Genomic DNA, 21,453 nt, shown 5'->3' on the forward strand with positions numbered 1-21,453 from the left:
GTGTCTGGTTGGCATGATCAAAGCAAGAAAAACACACACTCACTGAGAATGCGTGACTTGCACACTACAGCAAATTACACTGTAACTGTACATGGATAATGTTTTCAGTGTGTGTTCAGTTTTTCTTCCAACGTGAAGTCTTCAATCCTTCACTCTAGTATAGCGTAATATTTTGAGCAGTCGAAATGTCATGATTTGGCTTTACTGGCATGTCCTGAAAGAACGCACACGTGTTACTGCACTGAGGTGGTGGCAGTGGTGTTCAGCGCTGCATCCCAGTGTGGTGGTTTTGTACAAAGGGAAAATTCTGTAAATGTGTACTCTTTCCCCACTGATGGAGCCCATCTGTGTTTCCTACATGTGCCCATACTGTAGTTCAGACTGTCTATTTAAAAAAAGTCTTCTTATCAATGTTGTGCTTACTGTTGATGTTTATGAATGTTGTTTAATTGTTTCTAATACTTGCTACCATCTTGTTTGTCAATGTGCTGCTTGGCTCCAATGAAGACACACAACAAAGCATCCAAAGTCCCGTGGTTTTAAATTACATGAAATTTATCCTTGTGTAAAATATACATATATATGTATGTATATATATATATATATATATATATATATGTTATACATATAACGTTTGTATGCTATTAAAATTATAGAAATAAGGCAAAATTCAGCAATCAAATTAAAAAGAATGAATAAACTGTCGTCCTCTAAAAGAGCACCTTTAGCCTTTAAGATTGAATAGCAAATTCAGGACAGCTGATGAGAGGCATTAACGTGCTACAAAGCTGTTTTTGTGACTTTGGTCCTGGTGTGAAAGGCCAGGTTTGGATTTTCGGGGGATTGCTTGCTGTGTGTCTCCTGGCCTGTTTTGTCTCTGCTCACAAAAGCACTAATGTCTTGTTTTCAACCAATGGCTCATTGATAACACGGACCACACAAGAGTCCACACTCCAGTAAGTAACACTGTCTGTTTTGCTCTCTGAATCTCTCACTAACGCCTGTCTGATTTTCATAAATGGGTAAATGTTTCCTACTCATCCTGTGTGGTGCTCTGTTTATTCTCTGTCCTGTACCTCCGAACGCTCCAACCAGCATTTGATCCCACTTTCTTTATATACATATATATATATATTCCACTGACTCATTTTTGTTTCATTCTGTTATTGAAGTCACTCAGCAACACCTGGCTTGGTTAATTTATCACCTAACATTGTCATTGATCCAGCAAATCGCCTCATGTTGAAATGAAATTCCACTTTTTTGTTGTGAATACTCACAATTCAGACCAAAGTTTGTTTTGTTTTTTTTCTTATTCAAGCATACATACTTTTCAGTGCATTAAATAAGAAAGAGGAACCTAGAACCTTTGAACCTGGATCAAAAAAAGAATTAAATAAATATAAATGGATTGTATGTATGAAATGTGACAGTTCTATAATAAATTCTTTCTCATATTGAATTAATGATCTCTTTCTCTTCTCAGGGGAAGCCGAAGGCGGCGGCCCTACCTGTACAGAAAACGAGCCATCCACCGCAGCCGGCCTACCTACTCCTGCTCCCTGGAGGAGAACCCGGGGAGCATCAGGGAGGGCCGTCCACTCCCACCACTCAACCCCTCTAACTCTTTCATGTCTAGGAGAGAGAGAAGAAAAAGGATGACTATGTCAGTGTGGGAGCAGAGGACCAGCCAGCTGCGCAGACACCGCCAGATGTCCAGCCGAGAGGTCCTATACAGCACCCCCAGCGAGGACAAGGATGGTTCTCCTGCTCCAGCCCAGGCCCTGCATGGACATCCACTGTCGCTGCACTGCAAGACCGTGCAGCACACGCCGTCTGGGAGCTTGAAACGCCTGACAGATCCCTCAGCATCCCCATCCAAGAACCAGGCTGTAGGCTCAACTGTGCCTGTGGACACACCTCTGGGTGCCATGCTGTCCGGCGAAATACCAGAACCCCCAGAGTCAATGGATCCCAAAAAAGTTCCTCTGCCTGATGTGACTGTGGCTATGACCATACCAGAGCCACCTGAACCTGAGAGTGGAAAACTCGCTGTCAGCCAGAGTCACAACAGCATCAGCGAGCGTCAAAGCCCACGGCTGAATGGTGATCGCCAACATAGGGCAGTGAAGAAGTTCAGACCCCCGGAGAACGTTGACACACTGACTCCTGAGATTGGAGGTTTTGGTGGGATCAGGGACAGGAGGTTACAGCAACACTGCGACCATAAGAGAGGAGCCAGAAGTCAGGGAAGATCTACCGGGAACGATGTCCATTTGGCAAGCCGCTCAACCAGCAGAGGGAAGCTCGAAGAGGAGGAGGAGGAGACCAAAACAGAGGTGGTGATCAAACCTGAGGACAGCAGGTGAGATAAGACGATGCATGCTGAGTTTTGTTTGGCAAGAATGTTTTGGACTGTGCTGTGTTTTGTATACTGTAAATATTCACAGTGCTGAGAATGGCTGCCAGCAGGGACACAAGGAAATACAGATTTCAAATACTTCACTAAAAGCAAATAATATCTACACCAGCTTAAAGGTTTTCCACTTTTTCTCGCCACTGAATATCCTTTGGAACTCCAGTTGGAAAGTGAAGTAAACTGCCCTCCCACGCCCAAGTCCATAGAGAAAATCTGTGTTTATAGCTCACACAGACAGAAAATCTGCTGATCTAATGCTGCGTCATTTGGTAAGTGAGTGTCAATCCAAACAAATTACTTCAAACAATGAAGTTTGGACATTTGAACTTCCTGATGTAGGCAATAATTAATTGGTTTTATGATGCTAATGTGCATATTTTCTCAAAGGACTTTGGTGAGGGGAGGCAGAGACAATTCTAGACTCTGGGGGCCCCAGGCCCTTCACCTGTTCACCCTAAAGCCCTCATAAAAATATTTATTTTTAAACATGAGTGACTTACAACTATACACAATTACAAACAACAAATAAGAAGTTGTTGGATGCATCACTAGCTGGTAACAGTGGATCTTAAATGTGCTTTTTTGCAGCAAAAACTACCATTAAATCTTCTAAGTCCAAAGATCTCCTGACCTCCTGTTCAATAGAAATGTAGGCCAGTGCTGGGAGTCTTTCCTGGCTCATAAAGAGGCTCCATTAAGGGGTTTGGATGTAACAGTGGTGAGCTGCATATTAGAGGGCTTGAGAGACTTGAAAAAGACCTGTCTTGTGCACCTCATTTACAAACCTCTGTTTCCAGTCAGAAAAGGTTCCTGGCTTTATCTCAAAGCAGCAAACATATTGTTACCATGTCATACTTCCCTGTGTCCCCACTGGCAGCCATGTTCTCTGTTAGAGTGAGCCTCCTTGTCTCAGGTTGTCTGATGGCTCATTGTTGACTATGTGTTAGTATCTTATTTAATTTTACGTAAAAGAAAAACTTGAACAATCTCTTCAGGCTAAAAAAAACTGAGCATATGAGCCACTCAGCTCCGCCCCCCTCCCTATTTTGGGATTACAGATTCCCCACCTAACAAAACCAACAGTGTAATTAAACCCCGACACTCCTGTCTGTCCACTAAAGTTTGTGTCTGCATCTAGACAAGGTGATCAGAGTGAAGAAGGGGACACAAAACCACCAAACAATCAAAGCCACTCTGATAACCCTTGTCCTACGAAGCAAGAGGAGGTTCCTCAGCACTCAGATTTGTCCCCTCCTGCCATTTCTGAGGACAATAAAGACGACAAGAATCCGGAGCAGGATCAGAACAAACCTCAGCTCAGCTCCAGTGTGATCATTGAGGTGCCAAGTGTACAGTCGTGTCTGGAGCTTTCCACGATCACAGGTATCAGTTGTGTGCAATTGTGTTGGTTTTCAGGCAAGCGTTGGATGACTTTTTATTGTACATATAGTATCTGGTGACAGGAGAAGGAGTTTTGTTTTCTTATTTGTGACATATGACATATCACACATGAGCAGAGTTTAGCTTTGAAATATTATAGCTACATTATTATTATAGTTACATTACTATTGTTGCCTTGAGAATTCAGGCATTTTGAGAGGCAGTGAGTTACATTACATTTTACATTACATGTCATTTAGAAGACGCTTTTATCCAAAGCGACTTACAATGGAAACAAGTACAATTAGCCAGGGGTGGAATCGAACTTGCGACCATGATGTCTTTGGTACACAAGGTAGGGTCTTAACCACTGAGCCACTCCACCCGTTGTGTTGAGTTGTGTTACTGTTTACCCCATCGTCCACTGACTTAGCTCATCATTGTTCTCAGTTCTCCGTGTGTTTATCCCTGATTGAAACCAGCTACATTTGCAACATCTCCTCAGAGGAATTAAATGGTTGACAGATACTTCACCTACCTCTTCTCCTGACCTTCTCTAGTCAACAGTAAAGACCACGAAATCTGTAAGTCAGAGAAGGAGGAGGCAGAGGTTACAAATCCTGCCAACACTGTGACTCCAAACAGCATGTTCATCTTCAAACCTGACAACCCGTAAGTTACCACCACTCGCACGTCTCACAGGAGACTGCTGTGATCTTTTTAATGTTCAATGTTTGTCCTGTGTGAGCTGACTTTTCACAAATCTCCTCGCTGCAGTGTAGAGACCTCATTAGGGGTGAACTGCGCTGTGAACATAGATAATTCCGCATCAATACCGTGGCAGCACATAATCAGTTGTTGCCGTGTAACATTGCTTGTTGATACTCCAGTTGCTAGAAGCGGCAGCTTGACTGCAGAAGTATTCGTTTCTATCACTAATTGGTGCGTGCGTGTGTGTGTGTGTGGGTAAAAAAAAAAAAACAACAACACATTTTAGTTTGTTTTGGGGGGAGATGGAACATCTCATTTAATTTGTAAAGATATAATATGTAACACTTCTGCATTTATTTATTTTTTAAATGACAAGACTAATGTTTGTTATTTTAAGTTGTGAACTAACATTAGCCAAAATCCATAGAAATACGTATTTCTATTCAAGGACAGTTTCATTTTGAAAGAAATATTCTGTACAACTAGTTAGCCAGTTAGATTGTTTGTATTTTCAGTTTATTTTGTCACTAATGGATGAAGATTTTTCATTTGCCACTTGCTGCACATTCTGACAACAAAGACACAGGGAAACCAAACAACATGAGACATCAGTTCCCATGATCCCACGCTGCTTACCGATGTCATCAAACTAGGTCTTTTGTTATTGTTTTGATGTAGAGACCCCCAGCGTACCTATCTTGTGTTAATAGAAAGAAAAACTGAAAATTGAGCAATCTAATGCATCCAGCGGCATCGTTGAATCAAATCATGGACATGATAATGTTAGCCGGGTTGAAGATTAAATACTGAATGTCAGTGAAACATGTGGGAAATAGCAGTTAAGTTAAATGTTTAATGAAGATTTGTTGCATCACATCCATGTTGTTTAGCCGACTTTCAGCTCCAGCTCACATGAGATCTGACCCCTGGGTCACTCTGCCATCTGTTCTCCCTCAGCGTTCGCCGAGCTTGTCACTATGTAGTGAACCTGCGATACTTTGAGATGTCCATCCTGCTGGTCATTGCTGCTAGTAGTATAGCACTTGCTGCTGAAGACCCTGTGGCTGCCTCCTCCGACTGGAATAAGGTATATGTTCATATCTATCCATTTAGTTAATGGTTTCGCCGACACAGGGACTGCTGTCACATTAATAACCTCACAGTGACGATCATCGCCTAAATCATTAGCCCCTGAGAAATGATTTCAATCACTTTTTATCTGAGCCTGGGGTCTCCTTCCTTCTCTCTCATCTAGGCCAAGCAGCGAAAGTATCATAAAAAAAAAGGGAAAATGTTTCTCAATAAACATTCTTTAAATTGTTTTGCAAAAAGCTGCTAATGTGACTTGATTGGAAGCAATTCAATTATAGATGATTGAGGCAAAGGAAGTCTGAAGCGTGCTGAGTCTGGTTGTTTAGGAGGGATAAAGCTAATTATCTTGTGTTGTCTTACTGATCGTTTCTTAATAAACTTCAAGCTGAGAATCAAATCAGACTTCATGAAATCAACCAGTGGAAGGATTACTCATTTTCCTCTTTGTTGCTCTGTGTCATACATGTTGCAGGTTCTGCGTTACTTTGATTATGTTTTCACTGGAGTCTTCACATTTGAAATGATCATTAAGGTGAGCTGTTGGTATAAAAATGACACACTGATGCTTTGGTGACTGATTTCAGTATTTTTACAGAATCAAGCTACTGTTTTTGTTCACATGAACGGAAAGCTTTCTGTGCACCCTGATGAACTGATGATTTTTGTTTGTTTGTTTGTTGTTGTGTTGTCCTCAGATGATTGACCAGGGTCTGATCCTGCATGATGGCTCCTATTTCAGGGATCTGTGGAACATCCTCGACTTTATTGTCGTGGTGGGAGCACTGGTGGCCTTTGCCCTCACGTCAGTCACATTATGAATTCTTGATTTTAAATTATACATCGTACATGCAGCTCCATTTCACCCAATATACTTCGACACATTCACTAACACGTATCAAATCATCACTTTACATGCTTGTAACATGTTTCTAATCATATAAAAAAAATAACATTTTGTTTGTAACTATGACGACTTACATCTTCCTCTCTACTGTGGCTCTTTTTCTTTGTTTTCTTTGTGTTTTTTTGGAATGGCGTCGCTGTGGAAATGACCAGCAGCAATGTTTTGGGGTAACAGTCTACTGTGCTTAATTAATAGACGTTAGAAAAAGAGTTCAGCTGTCTAAATATACAATCTTTAATGTGCATGTGATTCTGACACTCTCTGTTTGTTGTACAGAAATAACAAAGGACGGGACATTAAAACCATCAAATCTCTGAGGGTGCTGCGTGTCCTCAGACCACTGAAGACTATTAAGAGACTTCCTAAACTCAAGGTCAGACGTATTCAGTCTTGGTTGTATGTTGATACTTTTGTGACAAGACCACAGAGAGGAGAACAGTTAACCATACAGTTATGACTAACCACCCATTTTCTAAATGTACATTAGACATTTTGCAGAAAAATATTGATGAGAGAAAGTAAAGATCTAGTCTTTGTGACATGCAGCCACTATGCCAGTCATAGCCATAGCGTCCATGACTTTGACATAATGGATTATTGCATAGATTAGTTAGTAAAAATTAAATCTTCAATCTTCTTTTATTCTTTCTCTTCCAGGCAGTTTTTGACTGCGTGGTGACATCTCTGAAGAATGTCTTCAACATCCTGATAGTTTACAAACTTTTCATGTTCATCTTTGCCGTCATTGCTGTGCAGCTCTTCAAGGGAAAGTTTTTCTACTGTACTGACAGTTCGAAGGACACAGAGAAAGACTGCCAGTAATACTCCTTTACTTACTTACTTCCTTTATTGTCACTTTCCTAGTTGTATTTTCAGAGTTTGGTTTTCAACCTTTTAACCTTCTTGGATTCTTCACTTCTTACTATGTGTTTATGTTCTGATGCTCCGCCACTGTCTGCTGCTGTAGGGGTTACTACATTGACTACGGGAAAGACAAGAAAGAGGTGAAGCGAAGAGAATGGAAGAGGCACGAGTTTCACTACGACAACGTCATCTGGGCCCTTCTCACCCTCTTCACTGTTTCCACTGGAGAAGGATGGCCACAGTTAGTATCTGACTGGATATCATACTTTCAGATTTGATTTGATTTGTTTGAATACATCCAGAAAATATAGGAAAAAAACAACCCTGGCTCTCTTAAAACTGGAGTTGAACCCAAATGAATGATATTGTAAAAAAATGTATAATTTCTGCTATGAAAAAGGTAAATCACACCATGTTTATTCATGACACGCTTGAGCACGACATAATCATGTTGTATGAGTTAAACTCATGGACAGATTCTAATATATAAAACCAACTTTCATACATATTATTTCAATCCAAATGCCAAAGATCACAGAATTTGACAGACATAGAAACAACAAAGCTGACTTTTGCACAGTACTGTACATGGGCACAGCACATATTTGCTATAGAATCAAATACATGATCTACATCCTCAATCTTCACGGTTCATTTCATGAAGGTGGTTTCTATATCTATTATTTCACCATCTGCACTGTTTCAGTGAATTACGTTTTATTATAAAGTACTTTTTGTCATATCTGTAGTAGCACAAAATATGAACATAACTTAACATTTGCAACACTGACTTCCCTCAGGGTAAAAAAAACACACAATTAACACAGAACAATCCCAAATCCCCAAAACATGTACCTCTATTAAGGAAAAGAGACAAATAAACATAAAGCAAATCACAAAAAGAGAGAAAACTCCATGTTTTAGGAAATGGCATGTTTTAAGGATGTAACATAATGAAACACGTTCTTATATGACTCTATGCCATTGTGTTACAGAGGGAGTCAGTAGTGTGCTAAATTATCTTGAACATCGTAACATTTCATAAAGCTTGGCTTTATATTTATTGATAGTGGAGCCATATTCTAGAATGATCGCCATGATTTGATTTAGTATCCAGACCAATACAATGGCCACGTTACCATGAAATGTGTCTCTGTTCTTTCAGGGTCCTGCAGCACTCAGTGGATGTGACTGAGGAGGACAGAGGGCCCAGCCATGGCAACAGGATGGAGATGTCGATTTTCTACGTCATTTACTTTGTTGTCTTTCCTTTCTTTTTTGTCAATATCTTTGTGGCTCTCATCATCATCACCTTCCAGGAACAGGGGGATAAGATGATGGAGGAGTGCAGCCTGGAGAAGAATGAGGTGAGGGGCGTTTCCTCCAGCAGATTTGAAGGCAAACAGCAAAAAGAATGAATGATAAGTGTCTGCCTGTTGAGGTTTTTTAACTGTTACACTCCTGTTCTCTTCTTTCCCTCTCTCTTATATTTCAGAGGGCCTGCATTGACTTTGCCATCGGCGCCAAACCACTGACCCGTTACATGCCGCAGAACCGTCACACCTTCCAGTACCGTCTGTGGCATTTTGTGGTGTCGCCCTCTTTTGAGTACACTGTCCTGACCATGATCGCTCTCAACACGATTGTACTGATGATGAAGGTGAGGAAAATAACGCTATGATAACAAGAAGTCAATAAGACTAGAATATTAGACTCTGTCTGCTCTCCTAAATACGACCTGCAGATATCCCTGTTTGATAATAAGACACACTTTGTGTTGCTTCTCAATCACATACTCTGCTGTGAACCTGTAACTGTTAACACTTGAGTTTAAGAAGTTTAGCACTGCGTCAAGACACTGTGATGTTTGCATTTAGAAATGCTCACCTTTTAGTTTCCCCGCCCTCCTCTCAGCACAACTGTGTATTTCCCCAACTTGACTTTTCTTGGACGTTGCTGTTCATTCAGACAGGCAGGGGGTGACTCAGCCTGTATTAAATATTGATCTATAATGTCCAGGGGCTGCTATTTAGCATGACCTCATTAACTGTGGCTGCCGCCACTAGAGGAATGACTCCTTTTATAGTGTGACATATGAGAGGTGTAGAGACTGAGGCAGGATTTATGGGTCTGGAGGAATCTTCCATCAAGTTGTAGATCTGCAAGGTGCGGGGCTGAGGTTCATGCTGATATCAGGCTCCTACCATGAGGCTTAGCTGCAGTGAAGTAGTTAAGGAATATTCCAACACACATTTCCTATAGTTTAATCGCTTCCTCCTGTCTTTTTTTCAGTATTACTCTGCTCCACCGGCATACGAGGCGGTGCTGAAGCATCTGAACACGGCTTTCACTGTCCTCTTCTCTGTTGAGTGCATCCTCAAGATCATGGCATTTGGGTTTCTGGTGAGAAAAAAAGAGGTTCCTGAATGTGAATTCAAGATCTTCTTCAGAAATGACCTAATACAACTCTCCTGTTTGTGTAGAATTATTTTCGAGACACATGGAACATTTTTGACTTTATCACCGTCTTGGGCAGCATTACTGAGATTGTGGTCGACCTGCAGGTAATAGCAAGAACATGATTTAGAAATATGATCAGATCCTAATAGAGAGAGTCTAAATGAGGATTTATATTCTGTCCTTTTGACAGTTTGTTGATACATTCAACATGAGTTTCCTGAAACTGTTCCGGGCTGCTCGTCTGATCAAACTGCTGAGACAAGGCTACACCATCCGGATTCTTCTGTGGACATTCGTACAGTCTTTCAAAGCCTTGCCCTATGTCTGCCTGCTCATCGCCATGCTCTTCTTCATCTACGCCATAATTGGCATGCAGGTCAGTCTGTGGAGATGGTCTATGACACCGGTGACCACAACACTCTCCTGTCCCGTCTTGAACAGTGGGTTGACATTAAGGGTACAGCTTTAAAATGGTTTAATTCATATCTCAGGCAATGAGGCCAATGTTCTTCATCCTCTGCCCTTGTGTCTTACGGTGTCCCCCAGGGATCCATCCTGGGTACAATCCTCCTCAGTCTATACATGCTCGCATTAGGTAACATGATCAGAAAATTCAACATCTCCTTTCACTTCTATGCCGATGTCCTACCAGTCAGATCTAAGACTCCTTAGAGACCCCCTTAGAGTGTCCTAAGGAGGTTAAAGTCTGGATTGGCGAGTTTTTGGTCCTTCTAAATCCAGAAATCCCTTCCATGACAACTTCAACCATTTAACCACGTATGTTAAATCCATACAAGAAACATAGATGTTATCCTAGATCCTGAGCTCTTCATAAACACATAAGGACTGTAGAAACTCAAACCCTTTCTGACTTATCATGATCTCAATTTCAAAACCCTGCTGATAGTTTTTAAAGCTCTCAATGATCTAGCTCCAAACTATTTTCCTGACCTGATACATCCCCAGTTATCTTCCAGGTCTCTGAGACCATTCAGCAAAGGCCTTCTCCATGTCCCCTGATCTCGGCTCAAGCAAAAAGGAGATAGAGTCTTTGCAGTTGCTGCCCCTCAACCTTTGGAATAGGTTGCCACTTAGACACGCCTCTTCGATCTGTGTTTTTAAATCTAGGCTCAAAACTCACTTGTTGTCACAAGCTTTCTCAGTTTTTGAATGTCTATCACCGTTTGTCTTTGATTCAGTGTATTATAATGTAATTATCCCATTTGTTCTTAATGTTCTTATTACTCTTCTCTGTTCTCTTTATCCACTATGTACAGCACGTTGGTCAGTGTAAGCTGTGTTTAAATGTTCTTGAGGAAAACATTTGACTTACTCACTAGCACATGCTACATTTACCATTTCCTGTCCAGCATTATTGAGCACCACATTTACATTTCATGGTGGAAATGCAGTCTTTAATGTTGTGCCAGAAATTCTAAATAGTTTGGTGTGAATTTGTGTGTGCACCAGGTGTTTGGAAACATAAAGTTGAACGAGCAGACTCACATTAACCAGCACAACAACTTCAAGAGCTTCAGTGGCGCTCTGATGCTGCTGTTCAGGTAGGAAACGGTGGTGTCTTTGTAGACTTTGGAAATACTCCTCTTGGGAGCAGGGATCCAATTTGAAACTCAACACAGTACTTAAACCAGGAGCTTAGCTTCAGTTTGCAAAAAGAAGTTCATTTGTTTTCTCCTACAACACTTGATCCACTAAGTAAGACATTTCAAGTAGTCTGAATCGTGTTGCTAGGTTGCATTTGCAAGGCTTTGCTTTTTTAGGACTCGAGCGGTTACTCAGTGTCAGGAGGTGATAGATGCTGCAGTTTACCACTTTAGAAATAGCTTTGCTGACACACACACACACACACACACACAGAAAAATCACTGAATACGAGAAAGTGTTCATATTGTGTTGATTTAAATTTAAGGTTTATCTCATATAACATGAAGATTAAAACTTCCTGAATACATTTTATTTGCACTGATGTAAAAATAAAAGGTCAGATATACTGCGTACATTATAGACTATAATGTGTGTGTAACTACACAACCATGTGTTTGTTCGTGTGCTGTGTGTTCAGGAGTGCCACAGGGGAGTCATGGCAGGAGATCATGTTGTCGTGTCTGGGGGGACAGCAGTGTGAGACGGACCCCTCTCTTACATCAGATCCGGAGGGAGGCTGTGGCTCGGACTTTGCCTATTTCTACTTTGTCTCCTTCATCTTCTTCAGTTCCTTCCTGGTAAGACACAGAAACTCAATTGAATAATAATTCGCATTACTTTGCCCTGAAATTTGACATTTTTATTACTCTGCACTTACATGAATAAGTATAACTCGGTCCATTAATTCAATAATAATCAGCCAAGTAGGATTTTTGTCGTCAGAAACCAACCTGCTAAGTCACTAAAGACAAAGTTAATGTTTCTGTTGCATATATGAAATATTGAGTGTACATGTTTTTTTGTTTTTTTTTTAAGTAAAACACAAAATAAAGGATGTAGATACAGACCATAAGTGATGTGTATTAGTGGGATTGCTGCAGTCACTCCCTTCAACAAATAAACTTAATTTAGTTCAATTACAACAATATTCCCAAAATATTCAACATTATTTGCACATGTTTGCCTTTTACAATGAACTGGAAAACACAAATGTTTAGTTCCCACTAGTTTACACATAAATGCAGAAACTATTCACTCATTTTGAAATATTTTATACTTTCTGAAATTATTATCAAATAAAAGTTCTCATTCAGATGAATTGAAATGCACTTCATGCGCACTCGTTTTCTACTACGTTCTGATTCCACACACTTCAACATAGAAATTTCAAAACATATTTTGAATTTCATTTTTGCCATTTCCACGTCAGCTATCCTAGAGGTACTCTGGTGTATTTTCTACTTTCAATCACTCGTTTTGCACTAATTTTAACTTCTTTCTAAACATGCAGTCATTCAGTGAGAAGCTTGAACTCATTTCAATTGGCTAAAAGAATAAATCATCATTAGATATTAGCCATTGGCTGAACTGATTTCTAAAGATTTGCGTCAGCCATAGAAAAATGCATATTGGTTGAGCTCTTTGTTTTCTGCCCAGATGCTGAACCTCTTTGTGGCTGTGATCATGGATAACTTTGAGTATCTGACGAGAGACTCCTCCATCCTGGGCCCTCACCACCTGGATGAGTTTGTGCGGATCTGGGGAGAGTATGACCGTGCTGCCTGGTCAGTGTTTCTTAGTCATGCATACAACCACTTCATTTATGTCAAATGCTATAGTGTCAAACTCTCATGTGATACAGTGTTGTGATTTAAAAGCATTAAAAAGAACAATAAAAAAAAGACACATTTGTTCCACTAACACAATGAAAAAGCATTTTAAGTACATTGTTCATGGTTTATTACCACCCCCCTTAGAATGCACTATGCAGTACATGCAAGTAAAAGAATGGTCAGTGGTTGCAGCTGAATGAAGAGCAGTGATTAATAGAGTGTCACAGTCATGCAGGTGGGCTTTTAGATGTCTAATTAAAGTGAATTCAACTTACTAAGCTGACTTGTATATAATTATATATGTAACTGTGATGTTATTTTTAATTTGGCAAATGATGTCTTTACACAAAAGGAAAGAATGACTCCATGTGCGTGATTTGACCCTTCTTTTGGACCACACAGCTGTACTGACCAACAACTAAAGACATGTATGTTCTTTCCAGTGGTAGGATCCACTATAAGGAGATGTACAAAGTTGTACGCACTATCTCACCTCCCCTGGGCTTTGGAAAGAACTGCCCACACAGGGTGGCATGCAAGGTTTGGTTCCCCCATGTCAAGGACCACTCCCTTCTATTCCTCCTTTTCCTTCCCTTCACTAACAATCACACCCTGCTTGACCCTTTAGGGGTGTGTTAGTCAGGTCAAAGAATGGCATCACTCCGGTCTCAGGTACTAAGACACAGGGCGTCCCTCATTTGCTCTCGTCGTATGGGGGGGGGGAAGCATTTTTGCTTTTGATGAGCACTTGTTGAGGAAATTGAGGGAAGCCGGTTTCTTTCTACCTTTTGGATCTGGTTAAAAATGTAGTGGCAGACTCCTGCACACATGCAGCACTGCACTATGTAAGTATATGATTATAGTGCCAGATCCAATGAGGCTGTCATTCCTTTGCTCGTCCTCGTCTGAGGTTTTCTTCTTTCCCAGATTTCTATGCCCAGTTGCCGGCATAGAAAGAGTACAACCTGTTTTGTTTCTCCTGCTTTACTCTCTCCTCCCCTGTACAACCTTGGAATAATCCTTTCTCTTGTCTCTCCTTCATTCTTGTCCCTCTCTTTTACCCTTCCTGTGTTGCTCTCCTCCTACATTAATTGGGAGCGCACTCCCTGACACCTTCACCATTAATATCTGTTCCACTTCCAATATCATTCCTCTCCCTTCCTTTTCTCTCCTTCTTCTCTGTCTCTTTTTGTTATTCCTCTCTCTCATCCCCATCTTCATGGCAACCTGGCGCCCCAAGTGGTCGTATCCATTATACAGACATGTATGAGATGTTGACCAACATGTCGCCACCTCTTGGCCTGGGCAAGAAATGCCCCTCCAAGGTGGCATATAAGGTAGACTAAACTCTGGAGAATAACAGGCACTGCCTCCATGTCTTCATCTACAGGAATAAGCACTGGTGAAGCTCATTTTGTGTGTCATGTGTTAGAAAGGCAAAGCATTTTTTTGTTGATCATATGATGCAGCATTGCTTGTTCCAGTTTCAGTATTTTTCATTGGCAGATTAAAAACAAAGTGCTACTGTAAAGATTTGGCTGCTTTAATTTGCATCTTCACTGAGAAATGTATTTTTCGGAGCCACTTTACTGATGAAGTTGTTAAACATCTACATGCTAAACTTTCTCACTTGTAAAACTTTGCTTTCAAGTGTTCTCATGTCTTTTTTCTCCCATATTCCTGTCTGCATGTGCCTCCTGTTACAGCCCAGTGTTACATCTGTGGTGTTTTTGTGATGTGTGTGTTTGAGTGACTGCAAGCATGCTCCATCACAGACCGACACTGTTCTCTTACCGTGCAGTGTGTCATGTGAGTCCCTCTTCCTTTATTTAACTGGGCCTGTATTTACAGGAGGACAAGAGAGGACATGTTGCATTGTTTGATTGAATGTGTCCAAGAAAAGATACAGGAAATGACATGCATGTCCTCTCAGTGTTTTCCAGTATCTGTTGGTGTGTTTTAATTTTAAGTTTAACAAGTTTCAGTTTACAAAACAAGCTTAGACGAAAGTGTGATTAATTAATAATTGTTGTTAAATTTGCACCGATGCCCAGAAAGGCTGTGGTCGCTCATAAAATAGTTTTCAATAAAGCTTAGAAGACAAACTCATTAAGTTCTATTTGAACATGTTTATAATGTAATTAAATATTGATAGTCTTGCCTGTGTGTGACCCTGATCTTTTGTAAAAATCTGTTTTTTAAAAGATGATGATTATGAGAGAATGCACGTTAAGCATATAATGAGCCGCCACAGCAGTTCTGTGTGATTTTGATTTCTTTTTCTTTTCTTGTGTTTGTCTGGGTCGTGACTGACTTTGATGCTTTGTATCTTGCTGCCATCAGAGATTAGTCCTGATGAACATGCCCGTGGACGATGACATGTCTGTCCACTTCACCTCCACCCTCATGGCCCTCATCCGCACTGCTCTGGAAGTCAAGATAGCCAGAGGTTAGACCCGATATGAAATCTCAGAGATTGTGATAAAACAATAAAATATCCCTCTGAATGTGTCTGCGTGTCATCCGTTACTTTTTCTTCTCTGTGTTGCATCTCCTGTGGTTTTTTTTTTCAGGCGGAGAAGATAGAAATCAGATGGACCTGGACCTGCAGAAGGAGATCAGTGTCATCTGGCCTCATCTCTCTCAGAAGGCGCTGGACCTGCTGGTTCCTATTCACAAAGGTGACCTCAGCATTAAAAGAGCATCTTTGTGATCATAGTAATGATTGAATTTTAGTTGATAATGCTGGTGAAGGGTCACATATGTAGTTAATTTCTGCTTCCTCCATCTCAGCCAGTGACATGACCATAGGGAAGATCTATGCTGCCATGATGATCATGGATTATTACAAGCAGAGCAAAGCTAAGAAGCTGCGACAGCAACTAGAGGAACAGGTACCATGTTTTCTTATTTATGTGTTTTTATTATTAGCACTTTGTGTTACTTAACTTCCACAGTGCAGTCTCTCTTGTCTTCAGGCCATTGTCTAGTCATTAAATTAACAAAGAGGCAGATATTGTTGTTTGCACTTCTTCAAGCCTAAAATACATTTAAAGTATTTCTTTTTTTTTAATAAAATGTTCCAACTTTCAATTTTGTCTAAATATACTATATATATATACATACATACACATATATATATATAAATATCTGCTTTGACTCATCTCTCCCTTGTGTCTTCCTTTCTCCACAGAAACATGCTCCTATGTTCCAGCGTATGGATGCTTCCTCTCTGCCTCAAGAAATCCTATGCAATGCCAAATCGTTCCTTAGACACAATCCTGGATCTGCCCTGTAAATACTGACATTTTAACTCTTATTTGTGCTGGCAGAGTTGGAAAAAAATATTTTTAATCACTAATTTTAATTTTCATGTATTCCCTCGTCGTCATCATCAATAAAAACAGAAAAGAAGTGTTTTATCATTGTTGCCTTGTCCTATCTGGTGTTTTTCAGCACCAGAGGTGGCTTTGTGGCGCTCAGCCCCATTTCCCCCCAAGAGATGTTTCTGCAGCCGCTGCCTCACTCTATGGAAAAGGAGGAGGAGGTTGATGATGACTACCGTTCACCATACCACCCCTACCACCACCCGCATCATCTCCATCGACACCATTTACACACACTGGTAACGGCTTGTTGTCCTGCTTATCTCTAGCCGTCTCTTCTTTTTATTATATATTGGCAAATAAATGTTGATCGCAGCAGGACAATCCACTCTCTGATTTCAGACTTTCGGAAAGAAATGTGAAAAAGACCCAGTCAATCTCTGCTCTGTGGTTATTCATGTAGGTGCCAGATGTAGCGGAGTTTAACCAAGTGATTCAAGAGGCCGCGAAGGACCCAACAGTTCTTAAAACACCTCAGCGGACAGCATCTATCAGAGCATCCTCCATGCCCAGACTGGCTGTTGATCCACAGGTAATGATACGCTTTATTTAAACCTATACTCCTAACAAAGACCAAACTAAAGCCATTGTAGTGACTAGGATAAGGTGTTGTGGCTGCTTAGTTCATAATGACAAAATGTGATCTGTGTGCATGCAGATGAGTTGTCTTACTCATTCATAGCTGTCTCAGTGATTCCGCCTCTGGTTGTTTTCTGTGAACATAGCTGGGGATGTCAGCGGATAGTAAGCTAATGAAGCGCTCCTTCTCCACCATTGGTGACCAGTGTGTGAACGGCCTGTGGCAGGAACAACACTCTCTGGAGAGAGTCAGTCCTGACGACACATACAGACCCCGGCAGAGGAGCTACAGAGGTCAACCGGCACATTACTTCATTATGATACGGACTTATTTTTGGTTGTACATTATAACGAACAATGCATGACAATTTGTGTGAATATGCATCTAGCAGAAAAACTCACAAATACACATTTACACAGATCCATCAGTGATCACTGATTGGTGTAGAATAAAACTGACCATAAAAATGTTCCCGCTTTTATTCTCTTAAAATGGTATTATTATTGTTTTTTTGGGTTAACTGAAGTCAATTCCAACTTGCAGGCCCAAGAATCAACCACAAAGAGACAGTTATTCATGAGAGAGGGCGATCTAAGGAACGGCGCCACCTACTGTCCCCTGACGTGTCACGCTGCAACTCTGAGGAGCGGAGCCAAGATGCTTCATGTGAGAGGAGACGGTCCCGCTCACCGAGTGAAGGACGTACTCACAACCTACAGAGACAGGTGAAGACACACAAGGATATACAAACCCCATATTTCCAGAAAAGACGCCTGAGGGTTTGATGTTCATGCACATTTAGCAGCCGTTTCCATCCTTAAACTTTCTGCACTGAATGTTCCCTAATATTTCCATGATAGTGCTGTAGGTGGTGACAGACTTAGCCCATCCCAGCAATTTGATTTCGCTCTGCAGACACGTCTGACATGTACACCATTTGGCCAACATCTGGATCTCCTTAAAAAAGAGAACCAATCACAAACCCATGCTAGAGGCGGGCTTAACGCTTTTCTAGTAGCTTTGGTATCGATCCAACATGACGGCCACCGAAGAACAGAACTTCCCCTCGTGAAAGTCGTTGGACGCCATTACCAGATAGCCATCACTCCTAGAAAACTATAATGAGCTCCTTTTTTGACACGTTTTCAAAAACAGACTGTCAATCATTTCAAACCTGGGCATTATAGGGACATTAGGATATATTTATGAAAAGCAGGTTAAAAGGGAACGCACAAAGAATTGTGCCCATAGAATTCTAGCCCTCAAAGAATGAAACTGAGGCACTGGATAGCTCAGTTGGTAGAGCTTGTGCCCCGTAGGGTAAGTTACCTGGGTTTGATTCCACCTGAGGTCCTTTGCTGCAAGTCTTACCGCTCTCACGCTTCACTGTCCTATCCAATAAAGGCAAAAAAAATGTAAACCAACTACTGTATTTTGCATTCTTAACACCGAATAGGTGAATACAGTGAAGGGGCATGCAGCAGTGATCCTCTCCCTTCTGTGCGTGTGTCATTTGCAGGTCAACCCATCAGGCAGCCCAGCTCACACAGCCTCAGAGTCCGGTACTCCTCGTAATCGACGCCAGTTGCCCCAGACACCCTCTCGCCCGAGGCCTTACATCTCCTACTCCCCTCTGGTTTGCCAAGCCCAAAGCTCTCCCACACCAGTAACCTCGTCTGAGGCACAGACACAGGCTCAGGATGGACCTGTCACTTCCACAGATTCCTCACGGAGAGCTGACAAGGAGGCGGTCCCCCTATCTGCAAGCCAAGGGTCATCCGTAGGTCAAGTTTTAGCAATGAGCCACCCATCTCCTCACCGCTACATCTCAGAGCCCTACCTCCCCTACCATGAAGACCTTGGGGCTGGTGAGGCGGGTGATCGGCAGGAGACCCTCACTTTTGAGACTGCCGTGGCAACCAGCCTGGGACGAGCCAACGCCATAAACTCTGCCCCTCAGCTCAGACACTCCTGGCAGGTTCCTAATGGGCATTTCCAGAAGCACATGGGCCAGGTGAGTCCATCTGGAGCCAGCGAGTTGCTAAGTGACACAGATGAGGACGACCGCTGCTAAAAATGTACAGGACAGAAGTGGAAAGACTTGTCACCTCAGAGGCTGTAGCTCCTGTGCAGCTCTGATAGCTTGTATTCTCAGCACCGGTAGCATAAGAGGCAGGACTGAGCAACACTGCTGTTTATCTGGATACCTGGCTGTGTGTCTCTCTCTGCATCCTGCCCTTGCTTGTGTGTCTGTCATGGCTAGAGGGAGAGTATGTGTGTTTTTGTGTGTATGCTCTTAATAGAGGAACATTTGCCAAATCGGATGAGTAGCAGAGACTTAAAGTACCATGAGTAGCTCACTGAAGGCAAACCCACATGGCCAAGCCTTTAGTGTTAGTGTTTTGATCAAATGTGGTGAGATGTTGGTCCAAGGAGTTCAATTTTCTTGTTCAAGAAAGTGATTTAAGTGCATTTTGTGTAGGTGCAGTACTGTGCAAAAGTGTCAGAGCATCAGCAGCGTCGTCAGTTTATGTGATCATTGGCATTTGGATTTGAATAATGTGACTGACATAGACCTTTTTCACAGCAGATATTTTTCAACATCAAATAGTAGGACAAATTGAAGTTAATTAAGGCTCCACTCCAGCTTTAAGGGAGCCAGGGTCAAGTGTAAGGTTAGGTCACACTAAATACTTTGTGTACTAAAAACTGTAGTACCTGTTTTTTTGTTGTTTTTGAAAAAGTGATCGAGAAATAATTATACTGTATGGTCATTGTAGCGTTGCTCTAATGGTGATTTTTGCACAGTACTGTACAAATGTAACATTGAATGTATGTCAGCTTGTTTTTTCTTATGTTCAGGCCATTTGAGGTGTTAGCTGTCAGGTTTAACTGTGCGTGCGTGCAACTGTAGCAATGAAATGAGGGTTGTTTTAGCCGGATTCTAACGGACAACCAGCCATTCCCAAGAATTCATGTTTACAAAACAATATCCTCACTCTTTGTGGACGTAATGTGAGCTAAATCTCCGTCCAGTGATAGTCTAATTATTTTTCTGCCCTTTTGTAAAAACACATTAATAAGCACCGTACACAGACGTGTTGACAGATGTTGAGCAGATTACAGAGTGACAGATGTTTTGTCTCAGGTACTATATCGGTTTTGTAACATATTAACCGAAAACCTTAAGATGTTTTTCTTGGGCCTAAAACTCTGCATGTCAGACACTGTCAGACACACACTGTCGTGCATGTCTGCTGTGTCTGTGGACTGTAATAGATCACTGTAGGGCAGAGTGGGTGAAGCCAAACTCTTGCTTGTTCTCCACATTGATGTGCTGGAAAACCACCTGCTTCTGTTGTGAAGCCATTTTGTTCCTGTACATAGAGCCGAGGATGTGTCTTCTCCTGGGATGTTCCTTTCTCATGAATAAATGATGAGGAATTCAATGTATTTTACTCATGTCATGCAAATGAATTCAACAATAAGGATGCGTTTGCAGAAGATGAACCACGGTATGGTTTTGTGTCAAACTGCCAAACTGTTTCTGTCACATTGAAGTTTATATGTTTTGGTTCGTAGAAAACAAGCATTGTGATATTCCCTGTGCTCCAGTGTTATGGTAAAGTTCCACATGCATGATCATGGTGACGAGGACAATGGGACACGTGTGAGAGATGAGTCTGGTGATTCTTGACTTAGTCTCTCCATTACGTTTTAATGAGATTCATTTCACCATTTAAGTAAACAACAAACAGTGACATGTTTATACCTCCCAATTTCCAGCTCACACCATCAGTATCTGCAAACACACCGTTGCCCCTGAATAAGATGTATATTTATATCATGTGTTGTTGAGTTGTTCCAGTGTGTTGAGTTTGACATGTTTTCTAAAATGTGAACACAGGACATATGGATAGGTGACAAAGGAAAAAATAAAGATGTATTTTAGAAGAGAAGTGTGTTGACGTCAAAGGTCTCTTCATACAGGTCAGGTTGAGGCTTCAGCCTGTAGTTTATAGGACTTTGCTTTACATGTACAGTGCAGCCTAGGACTTGAACTCAACGTCCTTCTGTACAGAACAGCCTAATCTGTGCCTGGGGACACTCGCCCAAAGAGTTACCCATCACGCCTGGATTTGCTAGATAGAGATGCTTTCTGGAACATTATGTAGAATAAACTGTACAAAATAAATCAATGTTTAATTGATCGCACCGTTTACATTTTTATTTCCATCGCAATGTCTGTGTTTGACTTTTAACAGAAGAAGTGTTAACATAATCTGTTCTAAGGACCATTAAAGAGACGTTGTTGCTCTTTACTACTCTTTTTGAATACTTTGAGCAAAGCACCAGTGTTTTCAAAGTTCTTTTTGTTA

The 21,453-nt window shown here is 41.3% G+C and overlaps 1 protein-coding gene across 2 annotated transcripts in view; it reads left to right on the forward strand.

Moving 5' to 3' along the window:
* LOC122780700 (voltage-dependent R-type calcium channel subunit alpha-1E) overlaps positions 1-21,285 on the forward strand; it is an 80,169-nt gene extending 58,884 nt beyond the window's left edge. The window contains exons 21-48 of one of the 2 annotated variants that reach the window (XM_044043864.1): positions 1,487-2,365; positions 3,558-3,802; positions 4,360-4,471; positions 5,468-5,597; positions 6,075-6,134; positions 6,298-6,404; positions 6,662-6,673; positions 6,783-6,879; positions 7,164-7,324; positions 7,474-7,611; positions 8,536-8,737; positions 8,866-9,030; positions 9,663-9,773; positions 9,854-9,934; positions 10,021-10,206; positions 11,301-11,392; positions 11,914-12,073; positions 12,933-13,060; positions 13,552-13,648; positions 15,452-15,557; positions 15,682-15,789; positions 15,902-16,002; positions 16,302-16,402; positions 16,565-16,733; positions 16,898-17,026; positions 17,220-17,367; positions 17,618-17,799; positions 18,594-21,285. In XM_044043864.1, the coding sequence (XP_043899799.1) occupies positions 1,487-2,365; positions 3,558-3,802; positions 4,360-4,471; positions 5,468-5,597; positions 6,075-6,134; positions 6,298-6,404; positions 6,662-6,673; positions 6,783-6,879; positions 7,164-7,324; positions 7,474-7,611; positions 8,536-8,737; positions 8,866-9,030; positions 9,663-9,773; positions 9,854-9,934; positions 10,021-10,206; positions 11,301-11,392; positions 11,914-12,073; positions 12,933-13,060; positions 13,552-13,648; positions 15,452-15,557; positions 15,682-15,789; positions 15,902-16,002; positions 16,302-16,402; positions 16,565-16,733; positions 16,898-17,026; positions 17,220-17,367; positions 17,618-17,799; positions 18,594-19,148 (4,762 nt within the window). In that variant the 3' untranslated portion in view covers positions 19,149-21,285. Of the gene's footprint in view, positions 1-1,486; positions 2,366-3,557; positions 3,803-4,359; positions 4,472-5,467; positions 5,598-6,074; positions 6,135-6,297; positions 6,405-6,661; positions 6,674-6,782; positions 6,880-7,163; positions 7,325-7,473; positions 7,612-8,535; positions 8,738-8,865; positions 9,031-9,662; positions 9,774-9,853; positions 9,935-10,020; positions 10,207-11,300; positions 11,393-11,913; positions 12,074-12,932; positions 13,061-13,551; positions 13,649-14,348; positions 14,446-15,451; positions 15,558-15,681; positions 15,790-15,901; positions 16,003-16,301; positions 16,403-16,564; positions 16,734-16,897; positions 17,027-17,219; positions 17,368-17,617; positions 17,800-18,593 lie in introns of both variants that reach the window. The other variant, XM_044043863.1, reaches the window with a different exon arrangement.
* The last annotated feature ends 168 nt before the right edge of the window (positions 21,286-21,453 follow it).

The sequence above is a fragment of the Solea senegalensis genome, linkage group LG14 (assembly GCF_019176455.1).
Source record: "Solea senegalensis isolate Sse05_10M linkage group LG14, IFAPA_SoseM_1, whole genome shotgun sequence".
Lineage (NCBI taxonomy): Eukaryota > Metazoa > Chordata > Actinopteri > Pleuronectiformes > Soleidae > Solea > Solea senegalensis.